This window comes from Spea bombifrons, chromosome 9 (genome assembly GCF_027358695.1).
Source record: "Spea bombifrons isolate aSpeBom1 chromosome 9, aSpeBom1.2.pri, whole genome shotgun sequence".
NCBI classification, from domain to species: Eukaryota; Metazoa; Chordata; class Amphibia; order Anura; family Pelobatidae; genus Spea; species Spea bombifrons.
The window spans coordinates 41,409,209-41,429,595 of record NC_071095.1 but is presented as its reverse complement, the minus strand read 5'-3'; the positions used below and the strand labels follow the sequence as shown (position 1 = coordinate 41,429,595).

Below are 20,387 nucleotides of genomic sequence, written 5' to 3'. Positions count from 1 at the left end.
TGCCCCAGGCGGCACTTTGCCGCCCCAAGCGCTTTTTTATTTTTTAAAGCGGAGGAGAGAGAGGGGCGCCGAGTGGCTTGCGCCCCCCTTTTTCCTCTGCGAGCCCTCTAGCTCGGTCTGGGTGCCGGCATGTAATGCTGAATGCCGGAAGTGACGTCAATTTCCGGCGCTCAGCATTACAAGCCAGCACCGTGGCAGAACAGGGAGACTCGCCGCAGGACTGTTTAAGGGGGGGGTAGGGTAGATAATGGCGTCGGCGAAGTTTAACTTCGCCCCAGGTGGCATTATGTCTTGGGCCGGCCCTGGCCATATACTTACACATACACACACAATAACACTACAGCCATATACACAAACACACAATAACACTACTGCCACATACTTACACATACACACACAATAACACTACCGCCATATACTTACACCTACACACACTCCCACCATCAGTGCATCTTCCTCAGATCTCCCTTCCACCGCCTGCCGCTACTGCCCCAGGGTCATGATACCCCGCTGGGCGCTGTGGTCGTTGGACACCTGCTTGCTATGCACCTGCACCGTGTATCATGGGTTAAACACTGGATGATGTTTGTTTTTATACATTTTATTATTAGTTTTGTAAATAAACACCCCAGAAAACAGATGAACTGCCAGGAAATAAACATTCTGAATGGGCCGTGCGGATGATCAGATATCCGGCGGCCGGTGGGCGCTTTCCCCGGTTTGCTGGGGCAGAGAGTATCGCTCTCTCCTGATCCAGATGCCCTCCCTCCCTCTGCCTCTCTGATCCTATTAGTAGTAGCCGCCGGTGACGCACACACAGCTCTGACCAATGAGCAGCCTCGGAATCGTGGGCTCGGCAGGTGTTATATAAGGCGGATGGAAGCCGGCGTTACTCGGCGAGGTAGTATAGCTGTGCGCTTCGCTTGGTCTCTTCTCTCCGGATCCTTCCAGGGAAAAATCCCCACAACCGTCCCAAGCGGAACTTGTGCAAGACGTTCCCCACACGCCCTGCGGGAAAGCCCCGGTTCTCTCCCGTATCCTCGGGGCTTCTCAGAAGATCCAGCCTCCCAGAGCCAGTCTGTCCCGGCGACATAGTGAGAAGCCCATCCGCAGAGTCTCCGGAGTCAGTGTGCCCACCGTGGGGGCTGCTGCATGAGATCACGGTAGGGCTCCGCTGTACAAGTATAACCTGTGCTTGAAAGTACCCAATACACGTGCAAATACCGGGCTTGTGGTTAGAGGATAGCCGATCGCAAATCGTGTCGCGTTATATAGCAGTACCGGGCAGAAGTTCTGATAAATCACCCCGTAAGCCCCCCGTGCCTCTCATCTCATGGATCCGGGCAAGCCGCGGACACTGGCAGAGAAGAGACCCGTGAACTGCAATGGCTTCATCCCCGAGGAGAAGAAAGAGCCCGGAACTGCCCTGAGCCGGGTGGACAAGGGCCGGTCTGGGATCAGCACTCCGCCGGTGGACAGCTGGAAGGAGGAGAGGACCCGCAGCGAGGAAGACAACGAGCTGAACCTGCCCTCCCTGGCAGCCGCATACAGCACCATCCTCCGGGCGCTCGGAGAAGACCCCGGGAGGCAGGGACTGCTAAAAACCCCCTGGAGGGCAGCGACTGCGATGCAGTTCTTTACAAAGGGCTATCAGGAGACAATATCGGGTAAGTGCTCTTACCCCAGTCACATCAGTTACCCCAATGCCCACTTACCCCAGTCACACCAGTTACCCCAATGCCCACTTACCCCAGTAACACCAGTTACCCCAATGCCCACTTACAGCAGTCACATCAGTTATCCCAATGTCCACTTACAGCAGTCACACCAGTTATCCCAGTTATCCCAATGTCCACTTACAGCAGTCACACCAGTTACCCCAATGCCCACTTACAGCAGTTACCCCAGTTACCTCGATGCCCATCTACACCACTTACACCAGTTACCCCAGCTGCTGGACCCGCTATATGTGGTACCTTGTACTGGGCGCTTCCATTTCTGTCTGTCTTCATACTTAATGCTATTTGCATGAATTGCAATTCTTGTGGTTAATCAGAACTTTAAGGCCAAAAAGTTGATATTAGGTGTTCTGGTTTGTAATCAAATTTAAGAAATACTGCTTAACCCTTTAGGTGCCACGTAGAGTGTATTGAGGCCCAAGTTATACTATAAAATTAGGCACATCCTTCAAAATGATAAAGAAAAAGTGGAATCTAACCTAATAAGCAGCCAGACAATATTTAAAATGTAACCAGACAAGCTTATCGAATGCAAAGTATATCCCGGAATATTACATGGAATTCTTCATTCTTAAATTTATCATTAAATTTAACATTTTGACCGTTTACAAAGTCACAAATTCTATATATATATATATATATATATATATATATATATATATATATATATATATATATATATATATATATATAAATCATTTCTTGCAGCATAACACATTTTAAAACATTTCAACATTTTTTTAGGTTCCTTATTGAGGAAATTATTCTTTTAGCATAACTAAATTTAATGATACCTATAGACTGTGTCCCAAAACCCAAGTTTTAGAAATAATATATATATATATATTTTGTCTTTCATTTTATATATCTTTTTAACTTGACCCTAAGGGATTATATTCACTGTGTAGTTTATATTTTGTAGTTAGTGTGGAATTAGGGTTAGGTAAGGGTTAAAATAATTAAACAACATAAAATTTTTTGTTGAAAACTTAAAACATGTGAAAATTATAAAGGAGTATAGAGTTTCCCAACCCGCACTAATTAATGAATATATTTTTGGTATTTAATCCCATTTATATTAGCTGTGCATAATTTATATATATGTAAAACTGTGAATAATTTATTTTTAAAAACTGACACTTTTTAAGATTTTATTAATAAAAAATAATGTCTTAGGTATATGAATATGGTTAAATGGGAAAGATGGAAATAACAGTTGAAAGACATAACAGAAACACTAAAACTGCTCTGGACCTGTAGCATAAAATAACCCTGGTCTTTAAGGAGTTAATGGGGAGGAATAATCATGCAGAAAGTTAAGATCTTTTCTTCCACAGTATGCAAATCAGGTAGATGTGTACATTGCTCTCTGTAATATTTAGACAATGCTAAACGTTTACTTAGTGTGTGGGACTGGCAATCCGCTTTTTACCTATTTCTTAGAAATGACTGATGTGATTTTGTTATTGATCTCTTGTGCTTAGAAAAAGTATTTCTGCGCATTAACCTGCCGTCTCAAACTTTACATTTATTCATTTATTTTTAAATTATGTTGGTTTATATCTATGCCCCAAAAAATTTGATCAAAGCAGCCGGCTGTTAACGTGACATAAATGCACCGATTGTTGAAACCTTTTTTCGTTGGGTGATGGGACACAAGGGACAGTTTAATGTCACAGGCAGCCTCGCTGGAGAAGAATGTGTGTTAAAGTACTTTGTGAGTATTCTCATATGCAGTCTTTGAAAATTAAATCATAAATCATTTTTCTCTTCGATGATTCTCTCCATTGATTGGCTGGTCGGAGCAGCCAATCAGCGGCAGAATAGTGCTTCCATTTAAATCAATGGCAGTACTTTCCGTGCATGCTCACTGGGGGTCTTGTTTGGTGATCCAGTGCTGGAGTTGACCGGCTGTGAGTATATCACATACAAGGAGATGTGTTCAGCCAAATACATCCCACCCATATAACGTGAAGGAGAAGGGGGCAATGTATATCTCGCAGAATCCCCCCATGCATTTGCAAGGGGAGCATCACATAAATTTATAGAGACCTGTCGTGGCTGGTGTGCCCCTTTAATGCGAGCGAGGAAGAGAATAATAATAATACATAAACTAAGCAAAGCTTTATCACCCTACTGGCCTCATTATATATATAACTTTATGAGCTATCACAGCCCCTGAGGAGCCTCGTAGACCAATGAGGCCACTAATTCGCTGCTTAAACTGCCCCGGTTCTGCCCCTTAAAAATATTACCAGTAAAGGAAACGTGTATCAGACATTACTGCAAGTCTGTGAGTTTACGGAGCCTTGTTAAGTTGAGGAGCACTTTGTTTTTCAGATGGTATGAACCATCTCCGCAGTCGAGTGACGTAAAAAGACTTGATGTTTTTGGATTCATCATGTTTATTAAGGCTGCATTCCGTGAATGGACAATGTGCGTCGTGTGTTTGTTTTTCCTCCTTTTAATTTTATTACAACTTGGCTTTTTTGACCAATTTAAACACCTTACAGTCTGATCCTGCTTCAAGTGTTCTGAAATCCCTACGAATATTTGTAGATGAAGTTTTCCCCAAGCGATGCCCTGGTCCTGAGAAGTGAATGTTTCATGCTTGATCCTGACTCATCAATGCTTCCCTACCTCATACGTCTTCAGCAATACATACTGTTTCCCCCTCAGCACCTTGTTATAGAGAGTGATCTCATTATGGGTTACCATTATTTATTATTATTATTATTATTCTAAAGGTCATCCCGCAGAGCCGTGCGTTAATCAAATACATAGCAATGTGCAATACATGTGATGTCATATAAACGGAGAACAGAGCTCCGATCGCTACTGAAAAGTGACTAATTGTTACAAGCGGTGCACTGATATGCCTTATGTGTGTTCATTTTTATATACGTCATTCATTCCTTATTCTTACTACTGAATATGCTGGTGCACCGGAATTGATCTAGAATAATAATACGGAAATCCCTCTAAGATTCATTATTGAATATAACGTAAAATGACGGAGCAACCAGCTAGTGACGGCAGGGAAAGGGAAGACAGAGTCAGAATCAGTTACAAAGTGACGCTTATTCCACCATGAGTGGCAACATTTCAATCCTGCTACGGGATCTTTCCCAACGATAGATGGAAACGTTGCCGCTCACGGTGGAACAAACGTTGCTGAGTAATGTTGTTTTATTTGCGAGTCTGATTTCGGATCGGGTGGATTCTTACTACGGCACCTACGGCAGTCTTTTGTGACACTCGACATCCATTCTCTTTATAGATGTATCGGCAAGTGACATGCCGAGGCTGGATGACCTCATACCTCCTGAGTGTCCATTTTTTTGGAAGGATAATGCCAGTCCCTCTCTGGGATCCAAATCCATTTGCCCCTCTTTCTAGAAGTTCGGTATGTTTGTTAGGTATCACAATTTAAAGGGTAGCACGTTGGTCTCTTTTGGCCAGTACATTAACTGGTCCCCCTTGGAACATTTAGACTGTATGGAGGAAGAGGACTTTTTTTCTCAAGCGGTTTAATTCCACGCTGCCGCTGATTTTTTGTGTTTGTTTTCCTCCGGATCGCTGATCTCTAGGCAGAGATAAAAGACGGTGCGCTGGTAACATTTTAACCTACAGCGGGTTGAACTTGATTGACACTTTTCCCTTTTGTGACCTTCGCTGCCTTCATTCATTCACTATTCATCAAAGACACAGAGGGCAGTGATGTTTACCTCGGTCAATGCTGAAGTATAGCAGTGCCGGGTATTTCATATGTGTCTTATATCAATATTTGAATGAAAACTATCAGAGTAAACAGGATTCTGAAGGCAGAGAATTTAATATCCTGTCTCGAGCTCGGATCACCCAGAAGGTCTACAGTAGGTTTCATTTGCTGAAGCTCACCGTTTATTTACAACACCAAACAAAATGAGCAAGAGGCGTACGAGGAATGGAGACGTTCTGCGGATGAGGGAGGCAAAGGATGAGATGACAAGGCCAGGGGGAGAAAATGGAATATATATATATATATATATATATATATATATATATATATATATATATATATAATATAAAATAAAATAAAATAAAAAGCGGGGCCAAAACAGTCGTCTACGTAGACTCATCCTATATTATCTTCTAGACAAAGGAGGTCTTCCATATTAGCAGGTTAATCTGTTTAGCGCTTATGCCAGAGGATAAAGTGGAGGAAATAACGCATGTGTTATACAAACATAGAAAGATAAAATCTTCAAAGGAGCTTATAATCTGTAATTCATTCTAACAGAGCCTTGCGCAAATCGAATTATGTTTAGCCATTGTACAGTGCTGTGGTATATGATGGCGCTATGTTAAACAATAAATAATACATCCATTTTACTGAGTTATGCAGAAAGCCCCCTTCTTACATCTTTTTCGGTGTAGCCCTATAGTAAAGCCTCTCTACTTCTGGATTAGATCAGTTGTATGATCCTTCTAGTTCTATCCAAACACGTAATCAAGCAGGCGTTGTCCTGGGGGTCTGGGGTCCCTGCCAACAGCATCCCTAATAAGAATACATGTTAAAGTACTTTGACTGCTTTAATATGCATTTTATACTAAATAAAACTATAAATGGGTCACGCTGCTTTCTACACATGCACAGCGCTGTTTAGTTAGACCCCCACGCCATGACGAATGAATCAGGAAGAGGCCGGCATCATAGTGGAGGTACAGAAATATTTGCCGATGTTTATTTCCCCTAATTCCTTCAATCCCATAAAGAATGGAGAATTTCGCAGACATTTAATTTCTGTGGATGATAGAGCGAGCCGCCCGTCTCTCGTGTTTTCATTCACCCGCTGCCGGCGCTCGTCGAAAGGTCTATGCATGAGCGCACGTCACCAGCAGCTGGAGTTTGTTTGGTCAGACGTGACATGCTCCTCGAGCCTGGATCAAACTGTGCCGACAACATTAACAAAATAAAAGAGTTTTGTTTGAACATGACTTGTTCGGTAAATAAAATCTCCAAAAAGAAACTGTAGCAATAAAGCTGAACCCTGTGTCCCAATCCGTATTTAACTGTGTGCCTGCCAAGCATTAAAAACAACGTACAGCAGAATTGGGGCCCAATGACATCACTAGCGGGGGGCCATGGACCCCCTATATAATATCCCCCATGTTTATATTCTGATTTAATAATAGGACAATGTTCCTTTTTATCAAAATATGATTGAAATAGCTGATTCATTAGAATTTAAGTATCTGGCGCCTTTATTTTCTAAAGAATATATAAATATATAATTAAACAAGTAAATTGAAAACAAATAATTTTAAATACACCAAAGTAAATTAAAAGTAAGTTGATCTTTTGGTCTGGCTAAACAAAATTTAAAAAAACTTAAATATAACGGATAAGCGAATTGTACCGTGCCATTATTGTCAGACAATTTCCCATTTTTTTTTGTGATAATTGATGATCATTAATTATTGAGGTCATAAAAGAATCCATAAAATAATTGGTTACCAAAATATTCAAAACTCGTAATTTCGGTCTATAGATCAGAGAATATCGTCGCGTGTGTTTACTATGTACTTAGCCAGGACAATAAAAGCCGTTTTTAAGACAACAAAATGTTCTTTCTTTTTATTGCTGGCCGCTTAGTTTAAATTTACCACTTCCGCGAATTTGTGGGGAAATTAAATAGCAAACGGCGGCGGGCAGAAAGGCTGTGATTACTTTAATGAGAAAAGGAAAATGACGCAGATTTGCGTTTCCACGGTTACCTGTCCACAGCTGATATAGCCTACAGGAAATTAAACATTCGCAGGGTTCTGTCCTATACCCCATCATCAACCACGTTCACAGATATGAGAAGCACTGGATCCATTATATATTATATTTATTAATATACCGCCTCTGAAACGGCCGGCCGCGATAAAGGCAATATTCTCACTTAACCCATTCTTTGCCAGGAATATCAAAAGATCAACAGTAAAGAATTAGACGAATGTTTATGAATGAGCGGCTTGTATTAAAGGACGTCTCTGTTATTACATACAGATGAACTGATAAATGCCGCAAGTTTTTCAACGCAGCCGCTTATTTATATTATTTCTTGAGAGGTTTAACTCAGAGACTGCAGCCTTCCAGTTGCTGATGGACTATGATTCCCACAAGCCTCAGCCTCTCAGATAAACATGAAAGCGCACATGAGCTTATCGAGTTATAGGGGTTCCGAAGGGCAGATGGGTAAAATACATAGCCGTGTGGCTGCTTGATTGCAAGAACCAAAATCATTGCTTACATCACGTTGTATCTATTCACAAAGATTCATTGGTCGGTTCTTACATACGGGGGTGTTTTTAAATTCATTTTATTATTATAAGTATGGAAATTATTTAAATACTATGAATAGGAGCTGTCCCAAGCAAAAATGCACAAGGGGTTAATAGAGACATGTTTGTGTAAAGTTTGTCTGCGTTCTGTTAAAATTAAATTAAAATCAGTCAACTTGGCAGACTGGCCATATTAACCATCAAAGTGCCACTTTCAGAACTTTTCGGGCCACTTGTCAACTTTGGAGCCGGAGCCCCACCCAATCCTTTTATTCACCCAATGTACCCTCTATGGTAAACAGACAGAAAACAGATGATGAGCACATCAGAGTTCTACCACCTTAACAGCCCTATAATTTGGATAGAATCCACAAAATATGTTTAAAATCATGTAAAGGAACACATTATTGTTCTAAACGCCTTATTTAGTTATGTAGTTAAGGTAACTGTCAATCACGTTAAAATTGTTGGAGAAGCCCCACCCACAACCACAACCACACCCTCTAAATAAAAATTGCCCCTTTTGGATATTTAAACTGTTTTGGGGGGCCAGATGTCATTTGGTGAGCTGCTTCTGTCCTTTGTACTAATAATTGAAACAATCACTTTATGTCAAGCCGCGGAGAAGCAATACTTGATATAAGGAACCTCAGTATAAGGCCCACGACACTGCCGATCCTTACCCGCTAAAATGGTGGTTTAGTGTGGGATAATCCCAGTCGCTTACTACAAAAGCTATGAACATACCTGGGAACATTCGGCGTGCAGTGCCTGGGGCGGCCCCCAAGGTAAACATACCGCTAGCCTCCATTCCATGCAAGATAGCCTCATCTCCCAGTCTACTGTGGGAAGTTCCTAGGTATAAGGCCTAGTCAGGCCAGTTGGGCCACATACTCACCGATACTGGTACTCCAGTACGACCACATGCTAAGTCTACTGGTGGCTACTGGCTTTAAGGTGCCAGAGCCACCTAGTCATCCCTAGCACGGACCTGCCAAAAATACTTATGAGCCTCAATGTTAAAATGAGCCAAGCAGATATGTTAACTAATCAGATTATAAAAAATGGGCAAATTGGAATCACTCTTCTTTTTACACATTCTATAATTATTTACACACGCATCAGCGCTGTACAACGGGCCCTACTAATTAAAACTTATCGTTCCAGATGTGCTGAACGACGCCATCTTTGATGAAGACCATGACGAGATGGTGATTGTGAAAGACATAGACATGTTCTCCATGTGTGAACATCATTTAGTTCCCTTCATTGGAAAGGTAATCTATCTACTACATAATAAATCCTGTTGATCTGAATGTGGTTGAAATAAATTGTTTGGAGATGAGATTTTTAGAATTCAATGTTTTTGTTTAGTGTAGAAAAAAAAAATCTAATTTACAGATGATCAAAAAAAACAATGTTGAAAGGAAACATGAATGACCAGTACTGTACAGAAATATTTTCTTCTCCAATTAAACGTTAGAAATTAATGATGTGCCTTCCAATCCCTATAACATTATAGCATTTTATTTCCTAGGATGAAGTTCTTTTCTTTGTCTTTCCCCTCACATGACTTTCCAGCGTCCCTATGACTACGACGACGGATAAGAGACAGAGCCTCGGGGATGTTCTCTCGTATTAAAATCTGTCAGTCTGGTCCTTAGATTTCATTATGTTACAGATTCGATCTGATCAGAGAACCATAATATGTCTCTGTTGCCAGTCTGTAGCTCTCCAGAATGCCACGGCCATTGTGTTTCCTAATTTGAACCCACAGCAAGTAAATTAAAATGAACTGAATTAATCTTTACAGAAGAGTCACCATTTCACAACGCATTTCTCTGTGTCAGGGTATTAGAAATGTTGGGATATTTTCATTTGTTGAGTTGTTGACCTGTCACAGTCCTCCATAGTTTTATTGGCCGGTTGGGGAGATCAGTGATCTTTTAACCAGCCAATTGAGGGGCTGCTTCCTCCTGGACCTGCCGCCCGACGCCACATATTCCACAGTGAAGATATGCTTAAAACAGCAGAAATGCCCAATTCTTCTTCGGGTCAGTGTTGCCCATTGATGCCCATTCAGTACTGTTTGTTCAGTATTGCGCATGCACAAGCAACAGTACTAGGGATCATAGGAGACTTAAAAGGCTTCCTGGCAACAACGATAGAGAGGTTTTGTTTGTTCTTCAGGTCTTTGTGTAAATGATAAGAGGAAATTAAACGAATACAGTCAAAAGCTAAATAGTGAAATACGTAATGTTCTCCTATGGGCCTATGAGCTGCTGGATATTCCTTATAGAATAATACTCCTAGGGCAGTGGGGGGTTAAATCTGTTTGCATTCACTATAGGCAATATGTTGCTCGCTTCTGTGACACTTGAAGGGGTTAAGTTTATTTATCAATAGTATTAAAGCCCTTTAACTCGTCATTTTCTGTCCTATTTCTGCCATCCTTGTAATGACGTCTCGTTCGCAGGTGCACATCGGTTATCTCCCCAACAAACAGGTTCTCGGCCTCAGCAAGCTTGCGCGGTAAGTGACAGATCACTCATTACGCCGATTCATTTGCTAAATCAATGGGTGAAAACAGCCGGCTGGGTCATTCATAAGTGATTTGGCTTGCTGCAGGCTCATTTATCAAGGTAAATGTGTTGTCCTAGTCAGTCACCCCTCCTTCCCAGAATACTCACAGAAGGATATCCCAAAGGCTAATGGCACGGCTACATCTATACATACACACGTCACAGCATTGACTACCCATGGAAGCCCCCACTTTTATGTTGACCCACGGTTTCCCCAAACACTTCCCCCTCTTAACCACGGTCTTTATTTTGTCCCCCCCTCGCTATTTATCACTTGTAATTCTCACCTACTGCTCTGTCATATTTTCGCTGCTCACTCAACCTTTTCATCCTTTTCCTCCTACTGCTTTCCCAACCACCCATCCTGCTGTCTGAAAAGAAAAGGTTATACGGCCCCCAGCTCACTCGGCTGTTACTGGGCATGGCGGGGGACCCATCTTTGCCCCCTCCGATACCTGCAGTCCCTGACGGACTTAATTATAACTTAAATAGGATGTTAAATATTCTATGCAGTCCCAGGGCTATCTATCATTGATATACATATATTTTGTAAGCCAACAATTATCATTTCTAGAATAGGCGGCACAAGCCATGGTTTAATAAAAAGACCACCTATTGTTAAAAGAATATAATCTCCAGTAAGCAGATGGTTTCCGATACGCCGTTCACGGCTGACTTAATTAACGCCACTTTGTGACCGTCACAAAAACAAAGCCTGGGTGTTCCCGGAAGATTTTGTCATTTTATCTCTTTAGCGTATGACCTATGAAGTAGTGACTTTTCCAATTAATATTTGACATTTAATCTGTTTGAAGCGATGTTTGAAAGACGTATTTATTCTGCGCTGCAACAAAGTATCAAGAATTGCGTTATTTTTTTTGTTTGTTTGAAATATTTTGAGTTACCGTTGGATAAATATTCCAGACGTCTGACATCCATTGATGTGGTTTAACACCGGAACAAGAAATAGTCTGGAACTCAGAATTATAAGGCACACAGTAGGTTTATTTAATTAAAGGCTGTCCAACAAGGGCCGAGAAGAGTCTTTTACCAGACATTATATTTAGTAGTTTGTTTTTTCCATTCGCAGATTTCTGCTTTCTACATTTATCACGGTTTGAGTAAAGCTGAGCTTTTATAAATTGATATTTATTATTGTAATAGAAATAATTTAAGTATGGAAGCTTACTGCTTGTGCATTATTTGTGTTCTTTTGTATTTAAGGATTGTAGAAATCTACAGCAGAAGATTGCAAGGTGAGTGACCCAATCTAATGTATCCTGATTGAATTTGGCTTTTCTAATACGCTCTCGGCTATGATTGTATTAAACGTAACGGGCGAGCAGTTTAGAAAGCCGTGACTCAGATGCTCGGGTTTCTTAATGACATTAAAGGTTATCTGCTGCGCTCTTATCACGGTGTTTGCATGCGTGTTCCATGCTCTGTTTACATGGTTCAAAGGTACATATTAAGATACGAACGGCCTTCTGCTTTGATGTGAATTCTTGTGACAGTGAACAGGACCTCCGTGCGTTAAAGACTTCTCGCAGCGAACGAGTGTTATCAACCTAGCCCAGTACAAAATCTAACGCAGAGGTTTTCACTTGCCTCTGGCAGCCAAAGGGTTAATACATATATTTCTTTACTTAAGAAATGAAATAGAAAATGAATTATCCCTGATAGATACAGCGATACATGACCCTATACTGATCCCATTTACCAACGTCTGACGTGGCTGAAGGGGGACACACGTTTTAGGGGGGGGTTCCGTAAGTAGCTGGTGACCTATTGATATTTATGATAAAAAAAGAATGCATTTTATGGACCCACTTTAATTAGCGGGCACAATTTCTTCATGTTTATTCTCATTAAGACATTTAGAGCTGTAGAACACTGTGATCCACAGTCAACATTAAGCGCTAATAGTGGCAGAGACTATATATTAGACAAGATGGAGATGTCCATCAAGATCAACCAAGCTTGTTGTCTGATTTTAGTTTTCCCCCTTCTCCCCTCCCCGCCCGCCCGCCGTTCTCACTGTATTGCCAAGGGCTCTGTGATTGTATACAATAGCAATACATACGCTAACTATGGGAGACAGCCCTGCCTGATACTCTAGACCAGCGGTTCTGAACCTGTGTGTCGCGACCCCTTTGGGTGTCGAACGACCCACGACCCTTTCACAGGGATCGCCTAAGACCATCAGAAAACACATATTTCCGATGGCCTTAGGAACGAGACACCGCTCCTCTATCCGTCTCCAGGCGGGTCTGCCCACATGCAGATACTAATGTAACAAAAAACAAAAATAACTCCAGCTCACCATTCAGATGTTTTGCAGAGACGCTTCAAATTGCAGGGAGCACGGGATAGAAAGCCGAGCCATATCCTCAGTTAATCCAAATAACAGTATAGATAGAAGATCCCGCTCCACAAATAAGGGTTTAAAAATTCAAAATTTAATTAGACCAGTTAAAACATGATAGACAAAAAAAGAGACAAAAAGAGACATGCTCAAGTGATTGAAAGAAAATACGCTAACGCGATGTCATAACTCAATTCATTTGAAGAGGCTCTTTTAGCACGAATATATTCACCTACAGGGAGATTACAAATTACATGTCGAGGGTGGCAACTGGAAGCATGTAATGTACTGTTCCCAGACGTGGGTTTACGGAACAAAGACGTGACCACCTTGGCTCCAACCACATCACCGGTTAAACAAATGTCTAGAAAATTAATGGTATTACTACCCCATTCTAATGTAAATTTAAGATTTAGTTCATTAGAATTAATATGATGTAAAAATGTATCCGCCTCAAAACGTGACCCTGTCCATACCAGGAGGAGGTCATCTATGTATCTGCCATACCAGCCAATCCAAGATGTAAACGGATTGGTGGCCGCATATAGATGACTCTCCTCCCAGTAGGCCATGTAGAGGTTCGCCAAAGTGGGGGAAAATTTTGCACCCGTAGGACAACCAGTGATTTCAAATAAAAATTGCTGTCAAACCTGAAAAAATATGTTCTAACAAACATCGTAGAACATCCAAAACATATGATTGTAAAGAAATACTATATGTGCTATATTTTTTTAAGTGAAAATTAACTGCAACCACAGCCTGTTTATGGGGAATGCAAGAATAACATCACATGACATCCACGAACAGCCATCTGACCATGGTATAACATTCATAGCTGTTAATAAAGATTTAGTATCTCGTATATAGCCCATGGTATGAGTAACTTAAGGTTGAAGCATTTCATCCATCCATGCGCCCAGTCTCTCATGCACTGACCCTATCCCCGCCACAATAGGGCGAAGGGGAGGGGGGAAAACATTTTTGTGAATCTTAGGCAGCGCATGAAAAACAGGGCAAACCGGAAAATCAGGGCACAAGAACTCTTGTTGAGTAGAGAGAATATTCAAGGAGACGGCCTCAGACACTATATGCTTCAACTTCTGCTTAATTAGCTCAGTAGGGTCGTGAGATATTGGTTTATATGTAGATGTGTCCCGCAAGATATCAAGAACAAGTTGCTTGTATAGTGCCCTGTCCATGATAACTATGGCTCCTCTTTTGTCAGCTCCACGAATAATCAAATAGGGATTAGTTTTGAGTTTCTGAAGCGCCACATGTTGTGATTTGGTAAGATTTTTAATTGAGTTTTTTCTACTGGCGTCTAGTTGCTTAAGGTCCTGTTCCACCTTATACGGAAATGTGTCCATCGACGTAGTACGGGAATTTATAGGATAAAAGAATGGGTTAGAAGTTTTGAATCTGTCTTTAGTATCTTCAATAAATGAATCCATTTCTGGATATTGATCAGACTGTAGATCTATAAGGCTGAGTAATGACACATTATCCACAAATGAAGAATGTAACGGAAGTTGACTAGATCCCACAATATTGATTTCACTTTGAATTGTTTTAGTACAATCTACAGTATTAATATGACTTAGAGAATTCTCCGTGAAAAATTTTTAATTGTCAGCGATCTAACAAATCGGTTGACATCCTGTAGGGTATTGTATAATTGTATAATACCCTACAAAGGGGAGGAGATTGGTCCCGTGCTCTTCGCCTAAGGGAAGCTTTTTGGATTTTATGCCTCGACACGAGATTTCCTTTGGGCATGAATTATAGAAATGACCTAGCATATATTTATTAAGCTTTATATATAATGCATTATTAATATTAAGTTGAATCTTTTTCATTTGTTATACGTACCGTAATTATCACCTGGTGTAGAATTTCCATGTGTGCCATGATTTGTATCAATTGCATTCGCTCCCTGTGTTGACTAATTATGGGTTAACGAGGGGGCGTGAGCATAGCTCAACCTCTAGACAAACTTGTTTATATATAAGGTGCAGTAGCAGCAACATACATTTAAGCCATGATTAAGAACCGTAAGGTTTGAAACGCATTGGCGTATTTTGTTTCAATCACTTGAGCGCGTCTCTTTTTTTGTCTATTATGTTTTAACTGGTCTAATTAAATTTTGAATTTTTAAACCCTTATTTGTGGAGTGGGATCTTCTATCTATACTGTCACATGCAGATACTGTTACCCATGCTACACCATGCTTCAAGACAAAATTTCATTTATTTGTAATTAGAAATAAATATTTCACAATATCTAATTACATGTTGTTTTTGTGATTAATCACTATGCTTTAATTATGTTCAGTTTGTAACAATGAAAATACATCCTGCATATCAGATCTTTACATTACGATTCATAACAGTAGCAAAATTACAGTTATGAAGTAGCAACGAAAATAATTTTATGGTTGGGGGTCACCACATGAGGAACTGTATTAAAGGGTCGCAGCATTAGGAAGATTGAGAACCACCGCTCTAGACGCTGCAGACATCACAGGACTTCAGCAGCAGATGAGGGTTGCGTATCCCTGTTCCCAATAACTATATGGAAATAGGCATTGCAAGGCAGTAGAGCTCCTTGAGATCTCCATGCGCAGGAGGCTGTCCCGTCGTATAACAAAGCCTGGTTGGCTTCTTGAGGCCTCTGGCCCCCTTTGCAGCAGCTACGTATCCAGCAATCTCTGGGCTCCATCATAGACATGTTGAGTTTACTTTAATAGTCATTCTTTTCGAGTAATAGAAATGTGTGATATCAGATTTCATCTTTTCAGACTGCTTCTTATTCTTCCCCAGTTCAAGAACGCCTTACGAAACAAATCGCCATAGCCATCACGGAAGCCCTGAAGCCATCTGGTGTCGGAGTGGTCATTGAAGCCACGTATGTTCTAAATATTTGTTATACTGTTAGTTATCCAGATTACGGTTGTGTCTACAAACCAGTGTTGGGTTCCAGCGAGTGTTTTATTCAGACGCTTAATAATGATTAATAATAATTCTGCAGATCTGCCCAGCGCAGGCATTCTGGTCAGGAGGTAGAACATCCACATCTATTAATGTTGCATGGAAATCATTGAGAGTAAAAAAAAAAAAAAAAAAAAAAAAAAAAAAAAAAAAGGAGAAACGGTTGACATTTTTTTAATGGAATATCATGTGATCCCAACAGCAAATGTTGCAACGAGGAGAACTATCACTGTTACAATTCATAGACTACATGACATAGATTGCTCCTAAGACTTCAAACAGCAGTATGATTTATTAAAGTAAATTCTGCTGCAAAAATCCCCCCTTCATTATTTGCACGAGTGGTCGTTAACAGGCCATCAAAATTATAATATGGAAAAAAGCTAAAAGTTGCTTCTTGCGGAAGTCTTTCAGGAATGGCTCCGCTGCCCCCTTAACACTTTAATATAGCATAGAAAACTTATTAAGTGAATATGTTTGGATATTATCTCTGTAACGGTAACCAGGGGGGTCTAGCAGGATGTCCCTCACTGTTGCTGCCACCTTCTTCGTAGTGAAAGCTGGCTACACAAGGTGGTCCTCTGGGGGGGGGGGAAAGGGTCTCCCAAGGTACTGTACCACCAGTCACGACACGACACCCCAGTCACGATGCAAGAGAACACTGGGCATAGTCTATAGATCCACTTTACCAAAAGAAGAGAGATTGACAAATACAGGAAACAGCAAAGAATTAACACACAACGGCAAGGGATTGCAGACAACATCAACACCAGACCCATCTACTCATACATTCAACAATGACAAATACACAACACAAGTGACCGGATTAGGGAAGCAACACTTAAACATAGACCAGAAAGTAAATCATTCTTAAAAATATTGCAATTTAACCCCTGCAAGGGAATATGAAAGTGCAGTCTCAATATTTTTCATAATATGGGGGTCCAGAATCTGACGCAATCCATTTTAATAATAAAAGTCGGATTGGTCATAACCTACAAAGCGAGAGGAAATAACACCAGGTTTTCGATATAAAATGTCATTACAGATGTGAAATGCGTTGGTTTTCTCACTGATGAGATTTCCGCTCCTTGTTCTTTAGGCACATGTGTATGGTAATGCGAGGAGTACAGAAAATGAACAGCAAAACCGTAACAAGCACCATGTTAGGTGTGTTCCGGGAAGACCCCAAGACCCGAGAAGAGTTTTTAACCCTCATCAGGCACTGACACTGGTGCCAGGCGTCCCATGTTTGCCGATGAGATTGTGCTGCTCACTGGATCGACCCAAACGTGTTTACAGCTGGTTGCAACCCGTCTAGCTTCAAGTGTCTGTTGTGTCAATATTTGTAAGAATTGTGTGTTTTAATAAAATAGCTTATTTGTTATATTTCTAAAGGAGGGTTTAGGGCTCAGAGAAAAGGAGGCTTCGGTGTTCATAGTCCTTTGGATGTGAAGGATTGTTAAGAGAGAGTTTAAAGCTTAGATGTTTTATTGTTTAAAGTATTAATTGCAGCCCACGTGTGTTATGTGTTTGTCAGTGAAATGTGTCGTCTGTATCTGGACTGGAAGAAACCACAACGACTCAAATGCTGCACGTGTTCGTAGGTAACATATTTGTCTTAATGCCGTGGTAAATTGCGTGTCATTCAAATGTTGTGTCTCTGATTTGTGGCTCTTAATTCAAAAAGTGGATATAAAAAATATCCCCTGTGGACTTTTGGGGCCTCAGAGGTCTCTTAACTAAATGGAATCATCTTCCAACTGAAGGAGACCACCAAGGTCCCAAAAGTCTAAATACAATACATTTATGTCTTTTTCCATTTTGGCCCAATAAGAGACCCCAGGTTTTATATATATATATATATATATATATATATATATATATATATATATATATATATATATATAGTACTGGCTCCTCAATACATCTCAAACATGCGAAAGTCCTTTATGAAGAACGAGTGTATTTTTTTCTGAGGGCAAAGATAAATTAGTCATGACTTTGGTGATGCAGCATCCCAATTACAGGGATAATTTGCAAAGAAAAACCCATCGATATGTTTGTTTGTTTGTTTTAATTCTGTAATTTAGTCCTGTAATTATTTTTGAAGGTCGTTACATTTTGCGCCGCGACAAACTGACTTCCCTGATTATATGATAACGTCTTGGCTTTAAAAAAGAAAATCCAGTAAGTGTTAAAGACATTTGCGTTCAACTACAGCTCAGTAAGAAATAAAGATCAATCGAAGAGCCCTTTTTTAGCGATGGAGGGCTGTGGAACATCCCAGACCAGGCAGAACGTGGCTTCCGGTTTTACAATGAGACAACCTCATCGCACCATCTCATTGCAGCGTCTGACATGAATACGTTAGTGAATATCATCACAGTGTAATATTTCTTATACTACATTGTGCTGATTATATGCCTCACTTTTTCCTAAACATATACCTGTAATCTGCATTTACAATAAGGCTGTTTTTAAATAAAACATACAAATGTCTTGGTGTGATTTCCGTGTGTCGAGCCACTCAGCCTGTATATATTATCACTGCGGTTGGATGCGTACTGTATACATTTGCAGTTGTGGTCTCCTGACGGCACAATCTGCCAGTTTTTTATAACCATACAAGTGTTCTTTTGAGATTCCTTGTAGGTTACCATGCAGATATATGGACTTTATTTATATGGGGGTATTATCTTAATTCATATATATGTGTATATATATATGTCTATATTTTTTATAATAACATCATGCTTGGTTTCCACCGCCGCAGTGCAATCTCATACTGAGTCTTCAGTATTTATTATGTTCTTTAGATGTCGTTAGACCTCGTATAGACGGCTCCAAGGGTCACTGAAACTACATCATTAATTAAAGTGCCATGTATAGTACCAGGCTTTTGGGAAGCGGTCTTCTATCTAAATATTTCACTTGTCTTTTTAACCTCTTTGGCACAAATAATAAAGCACATTAAACTAAATTACCGATTGTTTCTGTGTATTGTGTGGTATATGGAATGTACCGGTATTTGTTACATTACTGTACATATGTTTGGATACCTTATGTCAGAAAGTATATCTTTGTATAAGGATCCCTTCTCCCTTGGTTCTCCCTTGGCAAATTCTTGCTATAAATATTTTGCTATAAATTGCCCCATAATATTTGCCCCAAATGTGTGGCACTGAACCCCGTGACCAGGGCTAGCTTAGGATGATGATGTCTCTTTATATAGTTTTGTGGGCTTCATGTGCCTTTGAAAGGGGGTGCACAGAAGCTAACACATTTTAAAGGTGCAGTTCCACCTCCTCTGCTGTATATTACATTTTTGTAGCTAAAGGCAGCATTACAAACATGATTGCTAACATGGTTGGATCTGGCCCATGAATAATTCTGTAAAAACATTAACTATGGAAAATTTTGCCTCTTTCATATTTTTGCTGGAAGCTCTTAATTGTCATGTTACACGAAAGCAGGCGCTGATAGCCTGTTGCCATAGCAACATAGCATGCACCTGGCCATCATTATAGCTTTAAATATGTTCCGCATGTTTTATTACAGAATGCAGCTGACGTGTCTGTAGTGCGCATGCCCGGCACCGAGGTAGCCAACAGCTTTTAAAACCACATTTCTCATGATGGTGTGCTCTTATACATTTCGGATGCTGGGAGTTGTAGTTCCACAGCAGCTGTTTGCCTATATATATTATATATATATATATATATATATATATATATATATATATATATATATATATATATATATATATATATATATATATATATATATATATATATATATATATATATATATATATATATATATACACAGGGCCGGCCCTATAATGGGGCAGACTGGGGCAATTGGCCAGGCGGCACTTTAGAAGGGGCGGCACTTTGCCGCCCCAAGCGCTTTTTTTTTGTTTTGTTTTTTTAAACGGAGGAGAGAGGGGCACGGAGTGGTTTTCGCTTACCCGCTCGGCGCCCCTCTCTCTCTCTCCTCTGCGGCGAGTCTCCCTGTTCGGTCCCGGTGCCGGCTTGTAATGCAGAGCGCCGGAAGTGACGTCAATTTCCGGTGCTCAGCATTACAAGCCGGCACCGTGGCAGAGCAGGGAGACTCGCCGCATGACTGTTTAAAGGTAAGTACCGGGGTTTAAAATGCCGCCCCCCCCCCCGGCGTCGTTTTAAACGTCGCCCCAGGCGGCGTTAAGTCTTCGGCCGGCCCTGGCAGTGATCAATGGCAGACACCGACATTGTAGTCAGGCTTGTGGCTCAGGGCGATATGAGGCTTTTGCCAGATGCAAACAGCTTGGTGGGGTGGCTCAGCTCGCTGTTTCTTGGGCTAGATGGCTAGTTGTGCTCCTAGCCGGTCCCTCAGACCCACGTATCAAGATGCAGGATGA

The 20,387-nt window shown here is 40.8% G+C and overlaps 1 protein-coding gene across 1 annotated transcript; it reads left to right on the top strand.

The window, feature by feature from the left end:
- Positions 1–1,217: 1,217 nt before the first annotated feature.
- GCH1 (GTP cyclohydrolase 1) lies at positions 1,218–17,674 on the top strand. Its single transcript, XM_053475563.1, has 6 exons — positions 1,218–1,667; positions 9,219–9,328; positions 10,528–10,583; positions 11,858–11,889; positions 15,818–15,902; positions 17,088–17,674. The coding sequence occupies exons 1-6, from the start codon at positions 1,334–1,336 to the stop codon at positions 17,212–17,214; spliced, it is 744 nt and encodes a 247-aa protein (XP_053331538.1). The 5' UTR covers positions 1,218–1,333; the 3' UTR covers positions 17,215–17,674.
- Positions 17,675–20,387: the final 2,713 nt, after the last annotated feature.